Source organism: Impatiens glandulifera, chromosome 2 (assembly GCF_907164915.1).
Source record: "Impatiens glandulifera chromosome 2, dImpGla2.1, whole genome shotgun sequence".
Taxonomy (NCBI): Eukaryota; Viridiplantae; Streptophyta; class Magnoliopsida; order Ericales; family Balsaminaceae; genus Impatiens; species Impatiens glandulifera.
Genome location: NC_061863.1, coordinates 1,106,124 through 1,130,938, shown reverse-complemented (window position 1 = coordinate 1,130,938; position 24,815 = coordinate 1,106,124). Strand labels below are relative to the sequence as shown.

General features: G+C 25.9%; 2 protein-coding genes and 1 long non-coding RNA gene across 5 annotated transcripts; 1 reads left to right on the top strand and 2 right to left on the bottom strand.

Moving 5' to 3' along the window:
* Window positions 1–14,304: 14,304 nt before the first annotated feature.
* On the bottom strand, window positions 14,305–16,807 carry LOC124927084. 2 transcript variants are annotated; one of them, XR_007098385.1, is made up of 5 exons: window positions 16,713–16,807; window positions 16,559–16,635; window positions 15,937–16,171; window positions 14,566–15,851; window positions 14,305–14,485 (listed from the first exon to the last, which is right to left on the bottom strand). It is a non-coding gene; the product is annotated as an uncharacterized LOC124927084 (long non-coding RNA). The 2 variants fall into 2 exon arrangements; XR_007098386.1 differs by having other exon boundaries at window positions 16,559–16,638; window positions 16,713–16,796.
* On the top strand, window positions 15,472–16,553 carry LOC124927083 (expansin-like B1). Its single transcript, XM_047467429.1, has 4 exons — window positions 15,472–15,607; window positions 15,689–15,795; window positions 15,877–16,188; window positions 16,271–16,553. The coding sequence occupies exons 1-4, from the start codon at window positions 15,472–15,474 to the stop codon at window positions 16,463–16,465; spliced, it is 750 nt and encodes a 249-aa protein (XP_047323385.1). The 3' UTR covers window positions 16,466–16,553.
* Window positions 16,808–21,103: 4,296 nt separating the features above from the next.
* On the bottom strand, window positions 21,104–24,601 carry LOC124927257 (GATA transcription factor 27-like). Of its 2 annotated transcripts, XM_047467646.1 has the most exons (9): window positions 24,052–24,601; window positions 23,436–23,789; window positions 23,085–23,364; window positions 22,911–22,989; window positions 22,736–22,839; window positions 22,487–22,673; window positions 22,298–22,403; window positions 21,710–21,798; window positions 21,104–21,670 (listed from the first exon to the last, which is right to left on the bottom strand). In XM_047467646.1, the coding sequence occupies exons 1-9, from the start codon at window positions 24,089–24,091 to the stop codon at window positions 21,326–21,328; spliced, it is 1,584 nt and encodes a 527-aa protein (XP_047323602.1). In that variant the 5' UTR covers window positions 24,092–24,601; the 3' UTR covers window positions 21,104–21,325. The 2 variants fall into 2 exon arrangements, with proteins under 2 accessions (XP_047323602.1, XP_047323600.1); XM_047467644.1 differs by having other exon boundaries at window positions 21,104–21,798.
* Window positions 24,602–24,815: the final 214 nt, after the last annotated feature.

Here is a 24,815-nt window from a genome sequence, read left to right as displayed (position 1 = left end):
ACTTTTTGTCACTTTTTCAAAAATAATATATAAATAAATGAACTATTATAATTAAAATATATATATTTATTTTATAATGATAATTTTATTAATTATTTATTATTATTTTTAAGTACATTATAAAAAATATTGTGTATTTTTATTTTATTATAATTATTAATAATATTTAAATTAAATAAATATAATTTACAATTTATATTATAATGATCTGATAGTGTGTATTATTTGGAGGGGTTTATTTTATGTGGAAAAGTTTTTGTAAGTAATCTAAATTCATTGTATGAATGGTTCTTTAATCAATTTTTAAGACGACATTTGATGTAGTGTGAAAAGTATAGTAACGATGTATCATGAGTTTGTTTACATTGATATATATAGAAATGTCATAGTTAAAGATATTTTTGATACTCGGTCTACTAGTTTTGCAATCGAATTTGATATAGAAAGTGATTAAATATTATGGAGAGTTTGTCCCATAATAGAGTTTTTCTTTTGGTAGGACGTAGGAAAGAGTCCCCGTCTGAAAATTATGTTATGCATTGACAATTCATAGATAGTTTTCATGTGGAGAATTGCAATTTGTTCGTTAAAAAGTTGTAAATAAATTTTATTGAGAGAAATTTGAGAATTAAATATTTCATCCAAGATCTCGTTCTTTGGATGAAACATTATTCATGGTAAAATTCTTAAGGATGATATGTGTATGATTGTGATTACATGATTATTTTTTTGGGCTATAAATATTATAGATATTACACTATTTTACGGATAACAAATGAGAATAATGTTTTATCATTTTTGCTAAAATGGTTCTTATTATTTTTAATATACATAATATTTTTATAAAAATATATATTATAATTACTTTTTATACTTTAATTATAATTGTATTAGTTATTAAATATAATGATTACAATATTAAATAATAATAGTACAATAATTTGTAATAATAAATAGATTAAAAGAATAATAATACTTAAATATTCATTATATAAAAATATTTTTAAATGCATATTTTCATTCTAATTAATTAAAATGATAAAAATTATGAGAATAATAATAATTAAATATTAATTGTATAAAAGAGTATTTTTTATTTTAGTTATGCAGAAATTAATTCTTAAACCAACAAACAAATTATGAATTCGATTTTTACTTAATAATATTTTTGTTTAACTTTTATATATTATTTTTGATAATTTTATCTTTTTATTTTTATTTATTCTTTTGTTGTATTCTTTTATTTGATGACAACGATTTAATATAGTTTAAAGTGTCAAAAATAATGAATATAAAACAAAAAAAAAAGTTACTAATTCGATTTTTACTTACTTTTGGTTATTAGAAACTAAAGGTAAAAATAATTTGATTTCATTTAGTATGAAAAGACTTGAATAAAAAAAATGAAACTTTATTTGACATTAAATATTTTGATAATATTTTTATTCAACTTTTATATTTTATTATTGATCATTTTACCTTTTACTTATTTTTGTTTTTGTTTTTTTTTATTTTTTATTTGATGAGATATTAATATAGTTAATATAATCAAGTGTAAAAAGTAATTATAAGAAAATCAAAGTAACAGATTTAATTCTAACTTAATTTTGATTATTAAAAATTAAAATTAAAAATAATATCATTTTGTATGAAAAATCTTGATTAAAATAAATGTCAAACTTTATTTGGTATTAAATATTTTTGATAATATTTGTATTTAACTTTATATTTTATTTTTGATCTTTTTACCTTTACTTAATTTATTTTTGTTGTATTATTTTCTTTTCTTATTTGATGAGAATAATTTTTATTTGAATAAAACTTATTCAGTTATTTGCTTATACATGTTAGAATCATTTAATTCATCTCAATTTTAAATAATTTTATTAAACATAACATTTTAAATTAAGACACCCGTTCATTATTTATACTTAAATACATTGAATTAATAAGTTAATGATTAACATTAATAATAAATTTTAAATTTTACAATTATATAATTAACAACCAACAATAATACATTTCTTACCATTACAATAAAAAACACTCAAAGAATATAACCAAAAACCAAAATATTTGAATTTGTTTAGAAAATTAATGAAGAAGGAAGTATGTGGGCTAATAATTAAAATTTAATTAGAGAGGTTTTACCAATTATATAATTAATAACCCTTAGGCCCTCTAACTTCCTTTTTTGGTTCAGATTGACCCTCTAATTATGCTTCTTCTTCTTTTTTTCTTGAACTCCTTTTTTTTGGGCTGAAATTATTGGGCTGGGATTGGTCCTCAGATTGAGATCAGCCCATCTTCTACATTATTACAATGTTACTTAAAGAAATATTTGTGTCGAACTCTATATTAAAACATAAATTTATTCTTCAAATTTTAAGATTATATGATTTTAAAATAAATTAACTATTCTGATTTATGTAAAAAAAAAAAAAATTAATTTTTACGATTTTAAATTAAGAAGGTAAATATTTTACTATTTTCTGAGTTTATAAATAATTTCAATTTATTATAAATTAAAAATAAAAGTTAGTATTTATTCAAATAAATAATATATTTTTTAAATGATCTATTTATAATAAAAAAAATTGATACACCTAGTTTTAAAATAAATGAATTAATGTTGTAAATATAATTTTTATAATGTTATTTATTTGTTATTATTTTTTAATTAATTATATATTTGTTTGAAAACAATGTAGGTATAAAATATTTAATTATATATTTAAATAAAAATAATATTCTTATAAACTAAATTTTTATGATTTCTAGTATATTTTCGATTTTACCTAGAAAATTATTTTTAGTTTTGAACTATTTGTTTATGTAAAAGTTAATATATATATATATATAAAAAAATTATACAATAATATAATTTTTTGTGAGATGATCATAAATTTTAAAAAAAAACAATTATACATTTTTTATTTTCACGTTTTATCTCTTTAATTCATTTTTTACCTAATTAAGTGTTATATTAATGGGCAAATTACTTGGGCGGCCCTCGAATTACTCCGATCGCTCACTTTTAGCCCTCAAATTAGTTTTTGAAACAAATCGCCCCTTCAACTTTTAGAAAGGTCACAAATGGCCCCTCCGTCAACTTTTTGGTTAAACATAACGATTTAAGTTTAAAATATTTTTTTTTATATATTATCTTTAATCTTATTTTTTATATTTATATATATAATTATTAAATCGCTTATATATAATATTATATATATATATCTTTTATTATTATTATTATTATTATTAATTTTTATATTTATATAATTATTAAATCTCTTATATATATATTTATATCTATAAAACAAAGTTTAAAAATAATTTATATATATTATCTTTAATCATTAATTATATATATATATATATAAATTTATATAATTTATAAATTATATATTTTAAAAAATAATTTTAAAGTTAAAAGTAATGATAACCTTCCAATATAAATATATATATATATATAAAAGTAATAATATATATAAGAGATTTAATAATTATATAAATATAAAAATTAATAATAATAATTAAAGATATATATATATATAATATTATATATAAGCGATTTAATAATTATATATATATATAAATATAAAAAATAAGATTAAAGATAATATATATAAAAAAAAATTAACTTAAACCGTTATGTTTAACCAATAAGTTGACGGAAAGGCCATTGGTGACCTTTCTAAAAGTTGAAGGGGGATTTGTTTAAAAAAATAATTTGAGGGCTAAAAGTGAGCGAACGGAGTAATTCGAGAACCGCTCAGGTAATTTGCCCTATATTAATTAATAAAAGTTTTTTATTTAAAATATAAACACAAGTGTATTTTTTATTTTCAAAATGAAATTTAAGATAATAATTATACTAAAATAATATTTTACTAAAAGACATAAAAAAAAATAACTCACTCAGCATTTTCCTAATATATAATTTCTCTAAATAATAAATCATTATATTTTCGTTAAACAAAACTTAATAATGATTTAAATAAAATGTGATAATACAACTTTAATTCCAATAATGTGATTGTAAGCTCTAGCTTTATTGTTATTAATAACATAACCACTTTTAATTTATGCATAAATAAGATTACCTTGCTCTTGTTGATTACAAACAATAGCTAAAGTTGTCTTATAAATTAAAATTATAAAATTCAGTATCACAAGTAATGAAAATATTGTCTTTAGTGTCTTCATGTCCAAGTTCAAAATTGGAAAGGTATTCACAATTTTGTCGACAACATTCTTAATCTATCGTTTTTCCTAGTAGTCATTGATTCTAACACAAATCTAAAGATATTTTTGTAGATGGGTAACATTTTTAACCAAGTGTAATAGAGCTTTGAATATCCACGTATTCGGGCATTGAATAAACTAACAAATTCCCATCGGTTTGGGGAAGGTATCGTTTACGTAGTAATTTATATAATTGAATTAAGGGACGCATTAGATAACATCAGTTTTATCTCTACTCTAGGTGGCTATATTATGATTTATCTTTAGTTTTAGATTATTACAATTCTAGTTTTTTGTGCTCCAAGTTTAATAAGACCTCCCACCGTTATAACATCCATTTAGATTCGTATTGAAATTAAACATAAAACATTTTATATACAAAGCAAGACTCGTCGCCACTTAAACTAACACCATGGGTTTGATGGTAAATATTTTAATGGTACCATTTATTTCAAGAAGTGAGATTTTTTTCAATACTTAGATTGTTCTTTAAATGAAAAGTGAACTAAAATTCACAAAACTTTATTAAGGAGAATTGCATACATTTAATGTTTAATAATGTCTCAATTCTCCTTGGAAACATTTAGATATTCAATTCGAGGAGGCCAATTATACCTCAAACTATATGAACCAAATTTGTCAAGGAGATATAATCCATTGGGTCGTACATACCATTGGCAAAGGAATGGTGGAGCATTTTGAGTGCACGATTCTGCAATTAATTTACTAAACATTACATGACTAACATTCAAACCACGCCAAAGCCAAGAATATTTGCAGAAATATTCGGTCGTATAGTCAAATATTCATTTTAAAAGACCACTTATATTCTTGTTGTGAATTAATGATATGAACTCCAAAATTATCATCCCTTGATCCGCATGTGACTGCCAGATTACTGGAAATTTGGTTGATGATATGAACTTTGGTATTCACCGTCGGTACGCGGGTTGACATTGATAGTTTCGACAACAAATAAAAGTGACAGAATAAGTATTGCAATGTATGTGTACGTGGTAGATAAATTGATGCATTGCATTCTTAATTTAAAACAATTCTTTGTTCTAATGAAGGTGTGGTCTCTTGTTTATAAGCAAATGTATTTATGGGCAAGTCTTATGATGTATTTCAATGATGTAAAGAGCTTTTTGATACTAATAAAAAAAATACAATTATGATATATACTTATCCAAAAAGAAAAAAAAAAAATGAAGTGTATTGAATACCTATTAAATGTTTATTTTACTTTTTTATTTCCACAACTTTACTAAAATAATAATAATAAGATATTCACTTCGAAAACTAACAACAAAAATTTAAAGTGTTTTTGCCCGCTTGGTATAAATGAAATAAAATAGATCTGATGCTATTATTTTTTTTAATCATGATCAAAGTATTAATGTATATAATTATATATATATTTGGTTTCATTGGATTTAAAAGATATTTTTAGATTGTTATATTATTTGTTAGATCATTTTGATTCCTTGCAAATACAATAATATTTTGTGTTTGGGTATTAGTACAATCTTATTCACAATGATTATTTTATTATACCAACATTAATAAAATAGTACAAGCTTGTTTGATATTGTGTTATTTGAACTTTTATTAGATATTTAAAAAATATTGTTTAATAAAAAACAAAAATTGAATTTTAATTGATCAAATTATTATAATAGTTTTTATATGTAAACTTACCAACTTACCCTATTTTTGTCCGATATATCATAATTTATATTGTACTTTTATTTTTATTTTGGTATTTTTTTTAGTATACATCGTATGTATATATTTTATTTTATAATTTTTAATATTGATTTTGTTTGGTAAAAATATAAATATATATCATATATTCCTTTATTTATATATATATATATATATATATATATATATTTAATTAAGGTAGATCAAGTATTATAAAAAGTGAACAAAAAAATTCACTTAATGATTGAAAAATAAAAGTAAAAAAAGTATATGAAAATTTTGATTAAAATTTAAACTTTATTTGGTATAAAATATTTTGATAATATTTTTATCTAACTTTTATATTTATTTTTGACCATTTTACCCTTACTTATTCTTATGTATTTTTTTTTTTGTATTATTTTCTTTTTTTTATTTGATACAACCATTGTTTTTAAATAAAACTTATGCATATATTTGATTATACCACGTAATCATTTAATTTATCTCAATTTTAAATAAATTTTATTAAACACAACATTTTAAATTAAGACACCGTCATTATTTATACTTAAACACATGAGTTAATAAATTAATGATTAAGATTAATACTTAGTTTTAATTTTTACAATTATATTATTAACAACCAAAAAACTAATACATTGCTTACCATTACAATAAAAACTCAAAGAATATATAATTAAGACATATAAAAAAAAACATTTGAATTTGTTAAGAAAATAATTGAAGAAGGAAGTATGTGAGATAATAATTAAAATTTAAGGAGAGAGGTTTTACCGATTAAGAAAGAAAAAGTTTAATGGATGAGTACAGTTTACAAATAAATTAATTTATTTAGTAAATATAATTTTTTTATAGGATTATTTATTCTTTATTAATTTTTAATTAATTATATATTTGTTTGAAAATTATACAAGTATACAAATACTTAATTATATATATAAATAAAATTAATATTCTTATAAACTGAATTTTTACAATTTCAACTAACTATTAAATTTTTTTTTATATATATATATATATTATAAAATAATATAATTTTTGTGGCATAATCATACAATTGAAAAATAAATATACACTTTTTATCCTTTTAATTCATTTTTTACCTGTATTATATTAATTAATAATCATTTTTATATAGAATATAAACAAAATCATTTTTTTTTTGTTTTACAATTTTCAAAATTAAATTTAAGATAATTTTTTTATATAATTTTATTCTATTTTAAAATAAAATAAATTTTTTTTTTGAGGAATAATAATTAATAAACATAAAAATGATAAGAGTTCCAAAAACAATAACATCCAATTCTTGTTGAAACATGACTGCAAAATAGTTAGTATTCTAAAAATTCATAACAAAAAAGAAAACATTAACAATATGTCTTAAACATGTTTATCTTAATTTGTGTTGGATTTCAATGCTTTGAGTGCAAGAACTGTCCGTACACGCACATAGTCTAACTCCTTTATTTGTAAAAGTCAACTTATTGTCTAATTCTAACTTCTTTGCACCTGTAATCAATTGTGACCCGTATTTCATGCTCGAGTCTACTAATTCTGGTTGTCTATAGAAAGGTTCAGTCTTGGATGGAGTAGCAGCAACAACAAGAACATCAGCAGCTTGATCAACCTCCATGCCTATATTCTTTTGCCCTTTTGTTCAACACTCACATTCTTTCCTTTCCTCGAAACCTTGGTGCCATAACTTTCTTTAATTTCAATTCCCCATATCTTTTTACACAAGTCGTAACACTTCTGGTCGTGTTCTCTTGCGAAAGTTCTATCATCTCCATTTTTTCTTTTCTTGATATTTGTCAGATGTTTTTTCTTCAACCTCTTTATTTTGTCTGTGAATTGGTTGCATCTATCTGAAGTGAAGTTCTGATTAAGTAGTAGAAATAACTTATATCCACTGAAAGCAGGATCAATCCCTTGTTGTCATCTCTATTCAGGTCTGTGTAATAAGTGAGGTAATTGCCTCAGGCCCAAATATTTTTAGGGCACTAAAATCTTAAAAAAATAAAATTATAATGATATGTTCATGAGCTTATTTTTAAAAAGCTCATAAATAATAATTGATAACCTATCAATGATAAGCCCTAACTTAATTTGTATTAAAAAATAAAAATAAAAAACATTATCTTATTTGGAGAAAAGAATCGCACGATTCTCATTATCAACAAAATCAAGGAAAAAGAAAAAAAATAAGAACAAGCATTCTGGAAAAAGAAAAAGAAACACTTCCCCCAAACCCCAAGCTCGTCGATCCTCCAGCTTGCCGGAATCGGAGCAAAAAACTCGGTCGTCTCCTTCCCCGAGCTCTTGGGCCTTTTTCGCTCGTTCCAGCCTTGTTTCTCGGCACCGCGCCACTGCCCACTAGAGTTCTTCCTCCGATTTCGGTGAGATTTTGGTTCGATTTAATTGATTATTTTTTGTTGGTGGGGACTTGTCTGGTGGAATGGTGGATTCACAATCTGTATCTTGTATATATTCATTATTCTCTTCTTCTACCAAGCGGTGGAAAATCTTCAAAGATCATGTACAAGGTCTTACGGTCAAGCCATTATCACAAACACGATGGGAACGTCATGTTGAAAGTGTGAAGCACATAAAAAACCAGACTTCAAAAATACGAGATGCTTTAATTGATTTGGCAAACACTTCTTATGACTCAAAAATAAAGAGTGAAGCTGAGAGCTTGGCATCATTTGAACTTGAGAATTTTGAATTCCTAATCGAAATGATAATTTGGTACAAGTTATTATATGAGATTAACATTGTCAATAAGTTTCTCTAATCAGAAAAAATGAATATTGATGTTTTTATCGGACAGTTAAAGGGGTTTATTTCTTTTCTCCAAGAGTTTAGAGAATCTGAATTTGATCAAGCCTTGGTTGAAGCCGAACATATTGCAAGTGAATGGGAAATGAACCTACTTTCCGAGAAAAACGCATCATTCGGAGAAAGAGACAATTTGATGATATCAACAGTGAAGAGGTAACTCAATCTCCTAAAGAATCTTTTCGAGTTAATTACTTCTTATTTATAATTGATCAAGCTCTTTCTTCACTTCAAACTCGGTTTGAGCAATTTCAAAAGTACGAAGAAACCTTTGGGGTTTTATTTAGTTTGGAGAAGTTGAAGTCTATTGATGATGATGGTCTCTTGAGCTCATGTGTCAATTTTCAAAATTCTTTAACACGTGATGGGCACTCCAATGTTGATGGATCAAATTTATTTCTAGAACTAAAGTTGTTAAGACATTCATTACCCGGAGAAACAAAAAGAGCGATTGATGTGCTGAATTATTTGAAAACAATGGATGGTTGTTATCCAAATTCCTATATCGCATATCGAGTTTTGCTGACTATACCAGTTATTGTTGCATCTGCGGAAAAGAGTTTTTCCAAATTGAAGTTGATTAAAATTTATTTTCGATCAATTATGTCGCAAGAAAGACTAAATAAGTTAGTTATGTTATCTATCGAGAAAAAAATTATTGAGAAAGTTGATTATGCAAACTTGATCAATACTTTCGCTTCAAAAAATGTGAGACGAGTAATATTCAAGTGACTATGTACTAGTTCGGAACATAAATTTTATATTTTGTTTGGATCTTCTTTGTTTTTTTAGTATTTACTTATGACATATTGTTTTGATGATATTTTATTTCTAGAATTCATGTTACAAATACTATTATATTTAAATCGATAAAAAATATATGTATGAATATTAAGTTTTGAGGGCAACAAGTTTTGTGTTCGCCTCAAGCCTCGAAATCTCAGGTCCGGTCCGGCACTGTCTCTATTCTAAGTGTCTACATGGGTTTGAATATGACTTTTTTTTTACTATTTTTTAATTTATATGTAGACATTCCTTTTCTTTTTAGATTATATGGTTTTAATTAGAAGGAAATTCACTAAATTATAATTTTTATGTTAGCGATCCAAATTTAATTCCGACTTAGGCTAATAAGACCTCTCAACGTTATAACAAGTAACAACCTTTAATTATACAAAGTAAAACTCATCGTCACTTAAAATATAAAATTTGGTCAAAAGTTATTAAAGAGAATTGCATACATTTAATGTTTTAATAATAGGTCAACTCTTATGAAACATTTAAACATTTAATTCAAAGGGGACCATGTATACCTCAAACTATATGAACCATATTTGTGAAAGAGATAGAATCAATAGGGTCAAACATACCATCGACATATTTGAATGTTGTAAATAATTATTTGACATGTGTCCAAAAAGAAAAGAAAAATAAATGTAGTTCATTTAATACCTATTAAAGGTTTATTTTACTCTTTTTTTTTTTATCTTGACACCAACTTCTTAGTTGACTAAAAAAGAAATGATATTATGTTTGAAAACTATGTATTTTTACCCTTTAATTGATTAATTTTAACAAAAGAGAAAAAAGAAAGATTTAAATTTAAAGTGTTTTTTTTTTCTTTTCTGTTTGGTATAAAAATGTTGTAGATCATCATTTTTTAACTTTCTTGATAATTTCTTAAATCAAAATCTAAATATTAGTGTATTTCTTTATAGCTTCATCTTTTATATAAACTATTGTCTAGATTATGATACAAAATATAGTTTTTTTTTGTTATCGAGTTAAAAGATTTATTTATATATTATTTGTTAAATCATTTTAATTCCTAGTAAATAATAAATATAATAATTGTGTTAGTGTGTTTGGTTAATAGTGCAATCCAATTTGACAATTAAAATATTACTAGGATAGATTAACCATGTAGTATTTTGGTCAAAACTAAAAATAAAAAAGAAATCTATCAATAAAAAAAATCTATCAAAAAATGATAAAACAAAATTTTATTTTTGTGACGTGATCATATATTTGACCATCTCCAATATTCATACACTTTTCATTTTTTATTTTCACTTTTTACCTTTTTTTAATTCAAAAAACACCTATAAAGTTTTATATTAATTAATAATATTTTTTAAAATTAAAGCATATTTTTTATTTATAATACAACTTTTAAAATAAAATTTATATAATAAAGAAACTCATAATTTAATAGTAAATTGTAGATACTCATCTCTTCAAGGTCATGAATACAAGTTTTAAAAAAAAAATTATCCTAAAACATTATTTTTTTAAATAATATTAAAATAAATACTATTTTTTCAACTCTTTCACAAAACATTTTCCTAATATGTTCTTTCTCTAAACAATGACAACAATTTCAGTAAAAGGAATATTTTTAATTAGCTTCCCTAAAATTATTTTCAGAAATTTTAAAGTGTGTAAATATAATTCTTCAATGATTAAAGTGTGTTAAAACAAAAAACTTGATAATTTTTTATTTTATTTTTTAAATTAAAGAGTACTAACATAACATCCTTTATAAATAAATATTGATAATAAAATAATAATGAATTAAAAATGAATTAACATGCACAACTGTGCCAAGACATAAAATATCATATATAATAGTACTTTTAGTTACAATACTCTAAAATTTGAACTATAAAAATGATTAAATAGATTGGATTTGTATAAGAACCGAAATACTTGGTTGATGCATAGAACCTACAAAGTCTACAAATTGAAAATTGAAATAATTTAAAAACTCGTATAATCGTAAAAATTAAAAACAAAATAGAAATAAAAGGTTTTAGTGATAAAATAAAACTCAAAACTTTTAATGAAGACAAAATGAATTTCATTCATATATATTTTTGAAAATAGTCAAATACCCAAATTTAAAGACTATAAATTTAAATATTTATCCTAGTGAAAATGGAACCCACTAAAGTAGTAGGGTCAAGTACAATTCTTTTTCTCATTAGACAAAATTTCATTATGAGATGGTTAATTAGTTGATTTATCCAAATAAGCATCACTTTAATGTAAATAGATTTATAACTTTGTACCTATAATCATTGCATCTCCTTTTATATTTTTCTTATAAGGAGACAACCAAAATTGAGTTCATGAACACAAGTGATTAGAAGATGAAGATAATACACATCAAAATGATGAACATGATTGAATTTGTGGTACATCTTATATATTTAAACCTTAAGAAGATGATTAATTAGAGTGCATTTGGATTTTGGAGACCTTTATTTGATTATATATTTTTTCAATCACCTGCAACAATTTTCTTGATCACCACGTTTAGAGGTGGAGAATTGCTAGTTTTGAATGGTTTCTTTCTTTTCACTCATTGATAGGGATATATACGAGACTTTTCAAATGAAATGGAGTTGAATATATTAGGAAGGTTAAAAAAATTATTAGTTAACAAGATTCCGCATAATCATGTAACTAGATCGTGTCTAGGTAAATTAGGAACCAAAAGTTTTGGGTCAATGTCGGGTATTCCGATTGCATGGGGCCAGCCCTGGAGTAACTTGACAAGCCCACATGTTAGGGCAACTCACTCCCAAGCAACCCATTTAATAATAAAAATAGGATTTTAGTTAAATTTAAATTTTTAACCAATTATTGTGTAACTTAGTGGTTTAAGATGATAAAAAGACATTAAATTTGATTATAGATTTTAAATCTCTCCAAAAATACGTAACCAATTTTTTAAACTAAAATTAGGACAATAATTTTTTTTCTTCCATATTTTCCTACATGGATAGGGCAGCCCAATTCTTGGGATCCGGCACTGTTAACACGTTGGTACTAAAACCGAATGAATAGTACCTTTTTTTTGTTAGATCAAAACTTTAATATGTTATCTATATAATTTTTAAAAAAAATTATTATTATCATAATCTTAAATATAATTTTTCTCCAATAGAGAATGGATAAATTAGTGAGTCAGACATAAGAATATGGACAATAATATTAATAGTCACATTCTCATTTAAGAAAAAATTAATAAAAAAAAAAATCCTTTTAAAACAATGTTAATTTATAAAACAAACTGCCAATTTAAAAATTCGGATAAACTAAATAAAATAAAATAAAAATTACAAAACAAACTGGTCCTTAAAATGATTGGTTCCGTGTAATTAATACGGTGTACACAATGGGTTCAGAACCGATAATTTTGGTTCACTTAAATACCAATTTTCAAGATAGATTTGGATTCGAGTCGATTCACACTATACCAAAATTTTGCCATGCCTAATCATAACCTCGAAACTTAAGATGTTTAGAATCTGAACATGAATTAGTCTAAGTGAGTTGAGACTCAATTTTAATTTTAAGTAGTGATATTCCCCAAACTCTAAAACCCTATTTAGCTTTGCTTAGACAACTTGCAATTAGTACTTAAAATATTACATTTTTATACTAAAAAGTACTTAATCCCACCAATTCTAACATTTCCTATGGGCTAGATCATGGGTGTTCGTCCACCTACTTCCTTCACCCACTATCTCAATCAATAATGATCCGACGGCAATGGAACTAGTGTCACATATATCAACTATACTATTAAAAATGCATTACCTTTTGATCAGCTGTAATGGATGTATAATCTAGAATTGTTAGTTCCCCCAAGTGGATGGCTAAGGCTGCTAAGTGCTATCTTGACTAACCTAGAGAATACATACATATAGTTTACCCAAGTGGAAAGATTTAACCTAAGAGACTAAAGGATAACGGGTTCGATTCACAATGAAAGCAGATAGTCCCATAATTCAAAAAAAATCTATGATCATGACCATGAATCAATTTTATAATATGAAACATGATCCAAAAAATAATCTGATATTCAATGATGCAACTTTGACTATATCATTTCCTTTATGATATTTAAGAGATAGACATACAAAAGTTACATGGAGTGGATTTTCCCCAACCATTGAAGAGATCCATTTGGACTAAACTTTGACAAGTTGATGACTTGTGCTTACCTTAGGGCTAGTTTGATAGACCTCTCAATCAGCATTATCAATAGAAACCTTTTCTTAATGCTAGCTAGTGGCATGGTAAGGGTTATCCAATTCTTAATTAGCTCACAACTTTAGCTTTGTAAACTATTAACTTTTTATATTTTAACCTTTCAAGAATTTATGGTTTATGAAGAAAAACATAAGAGAAAAGGCTTTATGTATAATTGTTATCTTCAAATAATATAGAAAATATAATATATAGATATTAGGACAAGAAGAAGATGATAGAGAGAATGAGAGAAAAAATTCAGCACTCCCCCCTCAAATTGGGTAGATATGATATAGATGTAAGACATACCACAAGTTTTCGAAGAACATGAGTTAGAGAAGTGACATCTATAGTCAATACTAACTCGAAAAACAAAACTATAAAACAATTTTCTAAATAAACATATCATTTTTTAGAAGGCAAATCATTCTCCAACCACTTGGAGTAAATGGTTATTGGGAAGACACAAAGACTATAAATATGTCTAGTTTGCTAATTCAACAATCTCCTTAAAACTAGGCAAAAAATTTCAGCCTAAATTAGGGGATCGGTGGATCTTGATTCAACAAAATAGAGTGGCTTTTGAGACAAACGCTGAAAAGTGGAACGATGTTAAAGGGGTCCGCACAATTGAGTGAAAAGTCTGCAGAATCGCAACCGTTAGAGTGCCTAGACGAAGCAAAAATTTGTTTGAGAGACGGCACTAAATGTATGCGGACATACTGTCAAGTGGCTTTGGAGACAAAGCCAAAAAGTGGGACGATGTCAAGAGATCCTAACAGTTGAGTCTTGGATGAAGTCTACAAAATGACAGCAGCTAGATTATCAAAATTGTGCTAAAATCTGCTAATGGCACGATACTAAATGAATACGGAAATAATGCCAATAATAAAAACAAGAAAAAATTATGTTGAATGATTTGTGATACATTGTGTTGGATGATTTATGACTGTTGAAGCCCTCTGTCAATAAATAAGACCTGGAGCTCTAGTACACCTAAAATTTACGGTTTTATCAAGAAGGTGACTATTAAGAAAAAGCAAAAACAATTCTTTTAATAGATATATTCAAATGATATGAAAAATAGAATTGATGCTATACATATATATTAAAGGAAAAGAAGTAAATAAGAGAACAAAATTCTAAGAAGAAATAACTCCAATATTCATACCCAAAAGTCTTCCTAATGACAACAATAAAATGATAAAGAATAGAGACAAAGTTCTACACCCTTCAAGATACCACAATCTAAGTCGCAGTCGGTTAAGTGACATAAGGCTCATTGGCAATAATGAAGTTCATATTTAGCAAAAAAAATTATTTTTTTTACGTGGCACTCTGAGAATGTGTCCATATTCTAATGCATAAGTTGCATCACCCTAGAGCGGTTCTGTATTATAAAAAAATGGAAGGGGAGTCTATCCTCTGAAACTAGATGGATCCTACAAAGCACATGTATAATAATATCACATTTTATATTCTTTAATAATATGGACATCTACTTATTCTCATCTAAAATCTAGCTCAGTGGAAGAAAAAGGTAACCATTCATAAATGGCTGCTATCTCAATTCAATTATAAATATAGACTCTTCATATCACCTTCCCATCTCACAAACAATAAGAAAAAATGAGTTTCCCAACTAGAAACTACTACTCCCTTCTATGTGCTCTTACTCTTCTACCAGCACTTTCATACTGTCAGGACTACTTTGTCCCCTCTAGAGCATCCTACTATGGAAGCCCCGACTGTCTAGGAAACCCAAGTAAGTTTCAATTCCCATAATACATGATACATGTAAAATACATAAATTCATTCTATTAATAATCAATGCCAAAAAACTTAGCTGGAGCTTGCGGATATGGAGAGTATGGAAGAACCATCAATGTTGCTAATGTCGCTGGAGTCTCTCGATTATGGAGGAATGGAACTGGCTGTGGAGCTTGCTATCAGGTCATTTCATTACATCACATCACATTGCATGTTAATCAAAATAAGAGATAAATAACCTGAAAACAAAAATACAAAAAACAGGTTAGGTGCAGGGTACCAAATCATTGCAGTGATGATGGAATCAATGTGGTGGTAACAGACTACGGTGAAGGTGACAGAACCGATTTCATTCTCAGCACTCGTGCATATGGAAGATTGGCTCGTCCGAATTCAGCTGCAGAGTTATTTTCTTATGGAGTGGTTGATATAGAATACAAAAGGGTACCTTGTCAATATCCAGGCTACAATCTCCTAATCAAGGTTAAACAGCAAAGTAAATTCCCAAATTATCTAGCCATAGTCATCTTGTATCAAGCTGGTTCATATGACATTACATCTGTTGAAGTATGGCAGGTATAGAGTATAGACAAAATGAGTTTCATTTCAACTTTAACTTTGTACAGTAATCTGAAATTGCTTGTTTTTTGAAATATAGGAGGATTGCAAAGAATGGAAAGGCATGAGAAGGGCTTATGGGACGGTTTGGGACATAGTTACTCCCCCAACAGGTGCAATGAACTTTAGGGTTCAAGTGAGTGGTGGTGATGGAATGAAATGGGTGACTATTAACAAAGGAATACCTAATGATTGGAAGGCTGGAGTGGTTTATGATACATCTGTTCAGTTGTAGAATCTAAATTTCTATAGTGTTCATCAATAAAGAAGTGATTTTGTGTACTAAGTTGTGAAAGAAAATGGAATAAAGTTTTGTTTTCAGATATACCTGCAGATAGAAATTATCATTTCCTCATGTAATGAACTGTCCAAGTAATTAGGGTTTAGTAAATCGCCATTTTCTGACTGCTTAGAGGATTAGGAATTAGTTGAAAGAAGGAAATACAATAAATCTAAACAAGAAAGAAGGATTAGGTTTATACTTCTATTGCAACAAAGCAAGCTTTAAAAGAAATCGCCAGACTAACTTTTTCCGGCGAGCATCCCGGCGGCAACCTAAAGAAACAGGAGAGATAAAAGGAGGATTTTTGACATAAAAAATAATTATTTTTTTTTTAAATATTAACAATTTTATAATGTTTATTAGGAAAATGAAAGTTTTAGTATAAAAAAATTAATAATGTTACATTAAAGTAGTTTTGGTTTACCGTAATCTCGATATGATACAAGTAATTGAATATTGACGATATTTCGCGTTTTATCGTAATTTTTTATCCATATTATATATCATACCAAAAGTTTTTTGGTATAAAAAAAATTATAACTTTACTGTACCGTAATTTCGGTATACCGAAATCTGAACATGTACAAATAATATACGGTTTATATTGAATATTGACCGTATATCATATTTTATCGCAATTCTTTATCCATATTATATATCATACCGAAAATTTTGGTATAAAAAAATCATAACATTACCGTATAATTTTTGTAAACTAAAATTTCGACGTGATACAACTAAATATTGTAAATATGTTAGTATTGACTGTATACGTTTTATAGTAAAGTATTATAGCATTCATACATAATAATATTAAAGTTTAATTATATTTTAATTTAATTTTCAAAAATAGAGTTATTTAATTAAATTAGAATCAAATATGTTTAAAAAATAAATAAATAATACTAACCTTAGTGAAATAATATATACTTTTTAAACTTGAGACTTGTTTATTAGTTAATTAGTGTTTAAACTTTTTATTTATCTTATTAATAATCTTGTATAACTATCCTACCTTACTATTTGATGGGTATACAAAATTTAATATTTTGTAAAACAATATTTTCGATATAAAACAATTTTCTCATGCCTAATTATGAGTCAAATATTATTTTTAAGAAGATGATTCAAATTTAATATTTGTTAATATAAATTTTAAATTTTATCAATAAAAGTATTAATATGTGCACACTACAGTCAAATATTTTAAAGTTTAATTATAAAAAGAATAATATTATTTTTAAAGTTATTATTATTTTTCAAATAATTTATTAAATATTTACATATAAATACTATTTAATTTACTCTAAATACACTATAAAAATTATTTAACTCTTTAAAAAAAAAAGTTCAATAATCCTTATAAACAATTTAAAATGGTAACACATCTAATAAGAAAATAATTTAACATGACACATTCTTTTTGGAAGAGTTTGACCAATTTTTGAAATTTGACAAAAATAAAATAAAATAATAAATTTATGGTTCAGAAAAATTTATAATTAAAATAACGATTGAAATAAGTAAATAACTACATCTATGCGTATGGTAAAAGACTTGTGATAAATGTAGAAGAGATAATACGACTTACAATCTAAATAATCGTGAGATGAGAAAGGTGAAAATTGAGATTTTGAGGGAAAATATTTAATTAAAAAAAAACTATATGAAGATTTTTAATGAAATTTGATAACTGAGTTGTGGAGATTAAAATATGTTTCATCCCTGTGTTAACAATTAGAGTAATGATAAAGTAGAAAAAAAAAATTATAGTTAAAAATGAATTGGAATGATGATTAGGATTCTGACTAAACAACAAAATTATTTCTCTATCTTCACGCTTCATTAATTGTTTTTTTCTCATTTTCTTATCAATTAATTTTTAATTATATATTTATTATAACTAATTTATATATTTTTGTAAATAAGTAATCACAGGGAAGTGAATAAATTAAATTAATAAAATATAAGAATATATAAAAAAAAAATTAAATATAAATTATGTTGTTTGATTATATAATAAATAAAGTGATACATTTTTTACAACATTTAAAATATATTTTTTTGATATTGATTTTTTTTAATTATATTATGTAATTTATTTATCTAATATAATTAATTAATGAGTGAATTTTGTTATTAAGCTATAACATAATTAATTATTTTTTATTTTAATTTGATTTTTATAAATGAATGAGTTAATTTGAAGTGGATAGTAAAAATCTTTAAAGAGTATTGACAAATTCGAAAATAAGACGTGAATATCTCTAACCTCCTTGAGAGATTATGAGTTCGAGTCTTTTAGACGCCAAATTCTATGCATTTGCGGGTTATATGTTTAACATAACCCTCATTTAAAAACATTATTTTATTTTTATTTTGATTATTTTAAACTAAAATATTAAATAATTTAATAATAATAAAGAAATTGTTAACTTTAGGGCGACAATTACAATAAAAATTTATTATAGAAAACTTGCTCTGCAACTTATTTGTAGGGTGACATTTATGAATGCACCATTCAATGCAAATCTTTATTTCCACAATTATTATTATAACCATTAATGTATCAAATTAATATATTTTGATAAATGAATATTAATTGTAAAAATATGTATCTCAATTATATATATTTTGATTCAATAATGTTAATTTATTTTGAACAAATATATTATTTATTTAATTATTTAAAATAATTATTTATTAAAATTTAAAAAATAAAAATAATTTATTATTATTTTGTATCTATTTTATCTGTTTATATTTAAAAAAAATGATCAAATAAATAAATATAAAAAATAAAATCAAACTAAATTAAGTAAAAATAATTGATTAAAAAATTATCAACAAATTAAATATGAAATGAAGTTTTTTCTTTTTCAATCAATTTTTTTCTACCAAATATCAAATAATCAATGTCATTGTTATTATTGTAATTCTAAAAAAAACAATCAAAATAGTTAATCTACTTGCATTTTTTCTATTCAAATTATTCCATTTAGGTTAATTTTTACTCAAATTGGCCTGGATGGTTAGGATGATATTTGTGTCTACCACAAATATACTTGTTTATTATTTTTATTTTATATCTCAAATACTAATTAAACTTATTTATTTTCAACTAGCAAAAAAGAAAGGTAAAAAATTAAAGTAACTGAAATTAGTATATTAAAAGATCAATTTGTCAAAATAAGTAAATAACAGTAAATATTTATATTTTTTTTCTTCTTGACCAAATCAGTATCCTCCATTAGTAGATTTATTTGATGTGGTTCCATATCAAATTAAGAGTTATTAAGGAAAAATTTAGTTCATACAACAATATGACCCGATAATACGTCTACCAAAAATTGTCTCAATTTTTATTTTGATTTATTTTTACTATTATCTCCGTCTAGTTCGATTTTGAAGAATCCCGCGGGGCACCGTTATATCATATTTAAAAAAAATAATAATAAAATTATATATACTGAATTTTTAATTGAAAATTTAAATTATTATAAAAATTAAACTTAAAACTTTTATAAAATATGAAAAACAATTATATTGGTGATATTATATATTTAGTTGTGTTTATTAGTGTTTAGAGTATAATCAAAGTGAGATCGAAGGAGAGTCGAGGCAGGAGACACAAATACCATCTTGATCCACTACTGGTAAAATCAGAAAAAAAAATCGTCAATATCAAACCATTCGGATTAAAAACCTGGACGAAAAATAAATGTATCATTTTCATATATTACATAAAAATATAATTTTATATTTTAATAAAATGAGTTATTTCTAAAGAAGAAGATAATTTTATCATAATTTATTTTTAAATAATATAATCGGTAACCACAAAAATATTAGTAAAAAAAATACAAAATTAAAATCGGACGAATTCAATCATTACGTAATAACTAGATTAAAGATGATTTTAAATCATAAAGTTAATTTTTAATATAAAAAAATTCCATTAAATAAACTCCAAAGTTTATAAAATTACGTGAACTAAACCCTGTGTAGTGATTTCAATTAAGGATTAATTTAATACTTTCAAAAGATTAGAGGAGCTAAATATATATAAAGTTAACTTTAACGGACTATTTTATATATATCTGTCTGTGAAACCTGATTAGGTCTGACACAGTACAGAAAACCGTGCCAACTGTATGATCTCTTTGCTAGCCGTTACTTATGAAATTCGCGGGTAAACTGACCTTTAAAACCCATTGGTTCATTTAAATTACAGTTGAATAGGGAAAATGTCAGAAACGGTATTTAAGAAATTTATATATCTAATTAAATAAATAAAAAATTGCACTATAATTTTGACCTAATCTAAAATCAATTTGTATGCAAAATAAATTAAAAAATTCACATTACAATATTCATCATGGAACAATAATTTTTTTTTTTAAAAATAAATTAAAAAACTTTATAACAATTTTTTAATAAAATAATAATTAAGATAAAATATAAGTTTTAAAATAAACTATATAAGTGATGGGTTTTTTTTTTTTTTTTAAAGAAAGGGTCACCACTTCAACCCCATTATTTTCAGTGAAAATCTAAGTTGCTGGCCACTATAGCTACATACACATAGAATGGTTTTTATCGAAAATTTTATAAATAAACAACAGAGTATATCTTAAACCGACATACAAAAAGTCAAGAACCCTCATTGTGTCACACAAGTTTGTCAACAAACTAGAAAATAAAATAAAGTTGGTTTTAGAAAGTAAACAGGCTGCATATTTGAACTATCTCTTTAAATATTACAGCCACTAGCAGTTGGTGTTCAAGCTAAGCATAAGAAAAGCACGATCTTCAAAACCGGATATTTTTCATGGTACTTGCTTTCGAACCAAAATTTGGAGGGGGAAAGAGAAGCTCTGCCTCCGGGAATGCATTGTTGAATTGCACATCCAGTAGTATATCTTGATCATCAGAAGTTTCATATTTCATTTGGGAAGACTCGGGCATTTGAGAGCTATCATCAATTTTGAAAGAGCCGAGCATTTCAGAGCTATCATCAATTTGGAAAGAGCCGAACATTTGATCAGAGCTATCATCAATTTGGAAAGAGCCGAGCATTTGATTAGAGCTATCATCAATTTGGAAAGAGCCGAGCATTTGATTAGAGCTATCATCAATTTGGAAAGAGCCGAGCATTTGATTAGAGCTATCATCAATTTGGAAAGAGCCGAGCATTTGATTAGAGCTATCATCAAGTGGCGAAGCTATAAGGAGTTTACTTTCACTTAAGACACCCTCCTTTGGCTGGTCTTTCTTCATCAATCCTGAAACACAATGTTTATTAGTGAATACGGAAAATAAATAGTTCGATCCCACTAAGAATTCGGGAAAAATAATCTATAACTATTTTTATTGAAGCTTTAGACCTAATGCTCTGTTTTATTATAGTTTCATCAGATTTAGTTGATGATAAATAAATTAACCTATATTACCTATTTATAAAATAACTAAACTATCTCTAGTAATCCTAATCCTAACGTTTAAATAACTGATTTTATAATAATTGTTTATCAGAGTTTGAAGAACTGTCACGAGTTAAAACAAAGATTAAGAAACATGAAAAAAAAATCCAATTGTCACATTCCCCGTGGTAGATCAACGAATGTTCAATTCTCCACGCGAAGGTTGAGAATTAAAGAACTTCATTATCAATAGGGTAATGTTTTCATATTGTCTATAATGTTAGTTCTAACAATTATTCTATTTAATTAATTATATTAACATGATTATCAATTAAGCATATTTAATCTAAGTAAAAGTTACCTGAATGTTGAGATGGATTATCCTCTGTTTTCCAAGTAATATTGTCAATCTTTTCCTTTGGAACTTCAGAAGAATCCACAACATATCTACCTTTACCTTTTACACCCTACAATCGTCGTACAACAACATTTCATTAAAAAAAATCATTCAAAATATCGTGATCAAAATTTTTCAATAAACATTTCAAACCTTCAATGTGATATATTGTTCAAACCATTTTGATTTTAGCAAATCCGATAAAGCAAGCTTCTTCAGATGCCTACAATCCTCAACTGATACACCTTCCATAGAATTATCAAGAATACCTTCCCCAAGCAACATCTTGAATGACCGTATGCTCTCCTCAAATTGATTGCTTGTAAACATGCTCTGAAGGCTGTAACAACATCAAAAGAAATGAGCAAGCGAATTGGGATTCGAAAAAAATAAATAAATAACCTGTTTGGAAGACTTGTGGTGTCCGGAGATGGTAGCTGGTTAAGCAAGTGTTGCTGTTCTTCATGCGACAGGTTATGCATGAACACATCAAAGTTAACGATATCCTGCACCAAATGAGGTTAAACTAATTGCTAAAACAAAGATTCAACATTACAGAAGAATTTGGATTACTTACATTAAGATCCACATGAAGAAGCTGTAAATTGGGATTTTCATGGATCTTTGGTGTCTCATTTTGAACCTTATCCTTGCAACTAATGTATTATAGAAGCAGATTAAAACAATGTAACAAAACCAATGAGCAAAAAGAAAACATATACAATCAAACCAAATGGGAAGAGATTACTACCGCTTTGAAAGAGCCAGTTTTTTTTCAACTGAAACGGAACTTGCTTCTGATTCCTCATCCTTGGATACTGAACTCGGATTTTGAATGAGCATACTTCCATGTCCCATCTCAACAGACACATTCTCGAAAAACAGATCTTCTTCAGAGAATTGTTTAGATTGTCTTTGTTCATGTAAAATGGTACAAAGATCTCTAGTAAGCATCTCCACTGAAGAAGATACATTAGGCTTTCCAACACAAGTCCTCTTCTTTGTCTCCCATGCAACGGTTCGAGCTAGATCTGTAATGAGCATAATATGAACTCACGGTCGGTTATGGATAACAAAAGAATAATATTCAATCAAACTCAACCTTTTAAATCAGTTGGATCTCCAACATTAAACTTTTCAAAGATCTCAGAGAAGGGTTTGGATTTAGCAGAGCTAATACTTGATCTATTGGTATCATCAAAAGGTCTCTTTTGTTGGGAATCAAAGTTGATTTCATTGTCGATTAACTTTCTTTTTGGAACATACTTCACTTCTTTGGTCTTAAGAGATACAGTCTTTACTCTTCCTGATCCACTGTCATCAAACACATCAGTAATTTCAGCTCGAGCGTGTAAAGGGGTATAATTTTCTAGTGTTCCTTTCGTCCTCCATCGCGATCCACATGCATTGCATAGTATTGGCTTTTCGGGTGGTCCATTTCGCCAAAGCGGAGTGCCTATATCGATTTTCAACCAAGGAATTACAATATCAGAAACTTGAATTCCACAAGCAAATGCAAATGCAAATCCAAATCCATCAATATGGGTATATCATAAAACAGATAGAAAGAAAACTAAAAAAAAAAAACAGAAACCCTTTTCAAGAATCAAGATGCATGACCCTTATGAATGTTTTCCATCTTAAAAATCACAGTTAATAACATTCAACAGGTTCACAGCAACCCTTTTCAATGAACCATTGTTCAACGAAGGACTCACTTGTGACACCACAGTGACAGCAAGGTCCATGCTTTCCCATCTCCTTAAAATTGTTTCAGAATTCACAAACGCAGTACAAACGAAAGGGGAGAAAGGAGAAGCTGAACTAATTTCTTCAGGAAAACTTGTTCTTAATAAGAAAAAAGTTGAAGAAAAAGAAGAGTGTTGTATTGAATCCGTATATGGTCTATCTTCTCTTCGAGTAAACAGAGAACAGTTCTCTGCAGGGTGAAGAGAGAAGAGAGAAGAGAATAGGAAAAACCGAGGAAGAGGAAGAAGAAGAAGAAGACCCGGAAGATATTTAGAGCTTAAAATTCCAAGAAAACCCAGTGGAAATGGACAAAATCAAGCTGAAATGAAAGGGGGGGTTGAGATGGGTTCTCTCTAGAATCAAGTGAGAAGAACACAGGAGGAATCTGTCTAATAAATGGTTTGGCAAAGGAAGGTGAAATGGAGGAAGGGGGGTTTGAGATTTCTGTGTAGACCTTTTTTGTTGTAAGGTGAAGTAAATGCTTCTGCTTTCTCTGCTTTATTTTTTTTATGTTATTGAAATCTTGCTCTTCCTTTTTCTTTGTGCACTTTTAAAAAATTAAATGAAAAATTTTAGGATGAATTTTATTTTTTAATTAGATGAAGTCAATTTTATATTCTTTCACTTTTATTTATAATAATAATAATAATAATAATAATAATAATAATGTAATTACAAGAAATTTCACCTATAATAACCTTTATAAGATTTTTTTTTAAGTATAATTCTTCTT

Bases quoted from the DNA above. Each gene is read 5' to 3' on its own strand.
- LOC124927083 (XM_047467429.1), top strand. From the start codon at position 15,472: ATGAGTTTCCCAACTAGAAACTACTACTCCCTTCTATGTGCTCTTACT. The intron at 15,608-15,688 runs GTAAGTTTCAAT...CAAAAAACTTAG, and splicing joins CGACTGTCTAGGAAACCCAA to CTGGAGCTTGCGGATATGGA. The intron at 15,796-15,876 runs GTCATTTCATTA...TACAAAAAACAG, and splicing joins GCTGTGGAGCTTGCTATCAG to GTTAGGTGCAGGGTACCAAA.
- LOC124927257 (XM_047467644.1), bottom strand. From the start codon at position 24,091: ATGGGAAAGCATGGACCTTGCTGTCACTGTGGTGTCACAA. The intron at 23,365-23,435 runs GTTGAGTTTGAT...TGCTCATTACAG, and splicing joins AGATCCAACTGATTTAAAAG to ATCTAGCTCGAACCGTTGCA. The intron at 21,799-22,297 runs GTAACTTTTACT...ATTGTGTTTCAG, and splicing joins TAATCCATCTCAACATTCAG to GATTGATGAAGAAAGACCAG.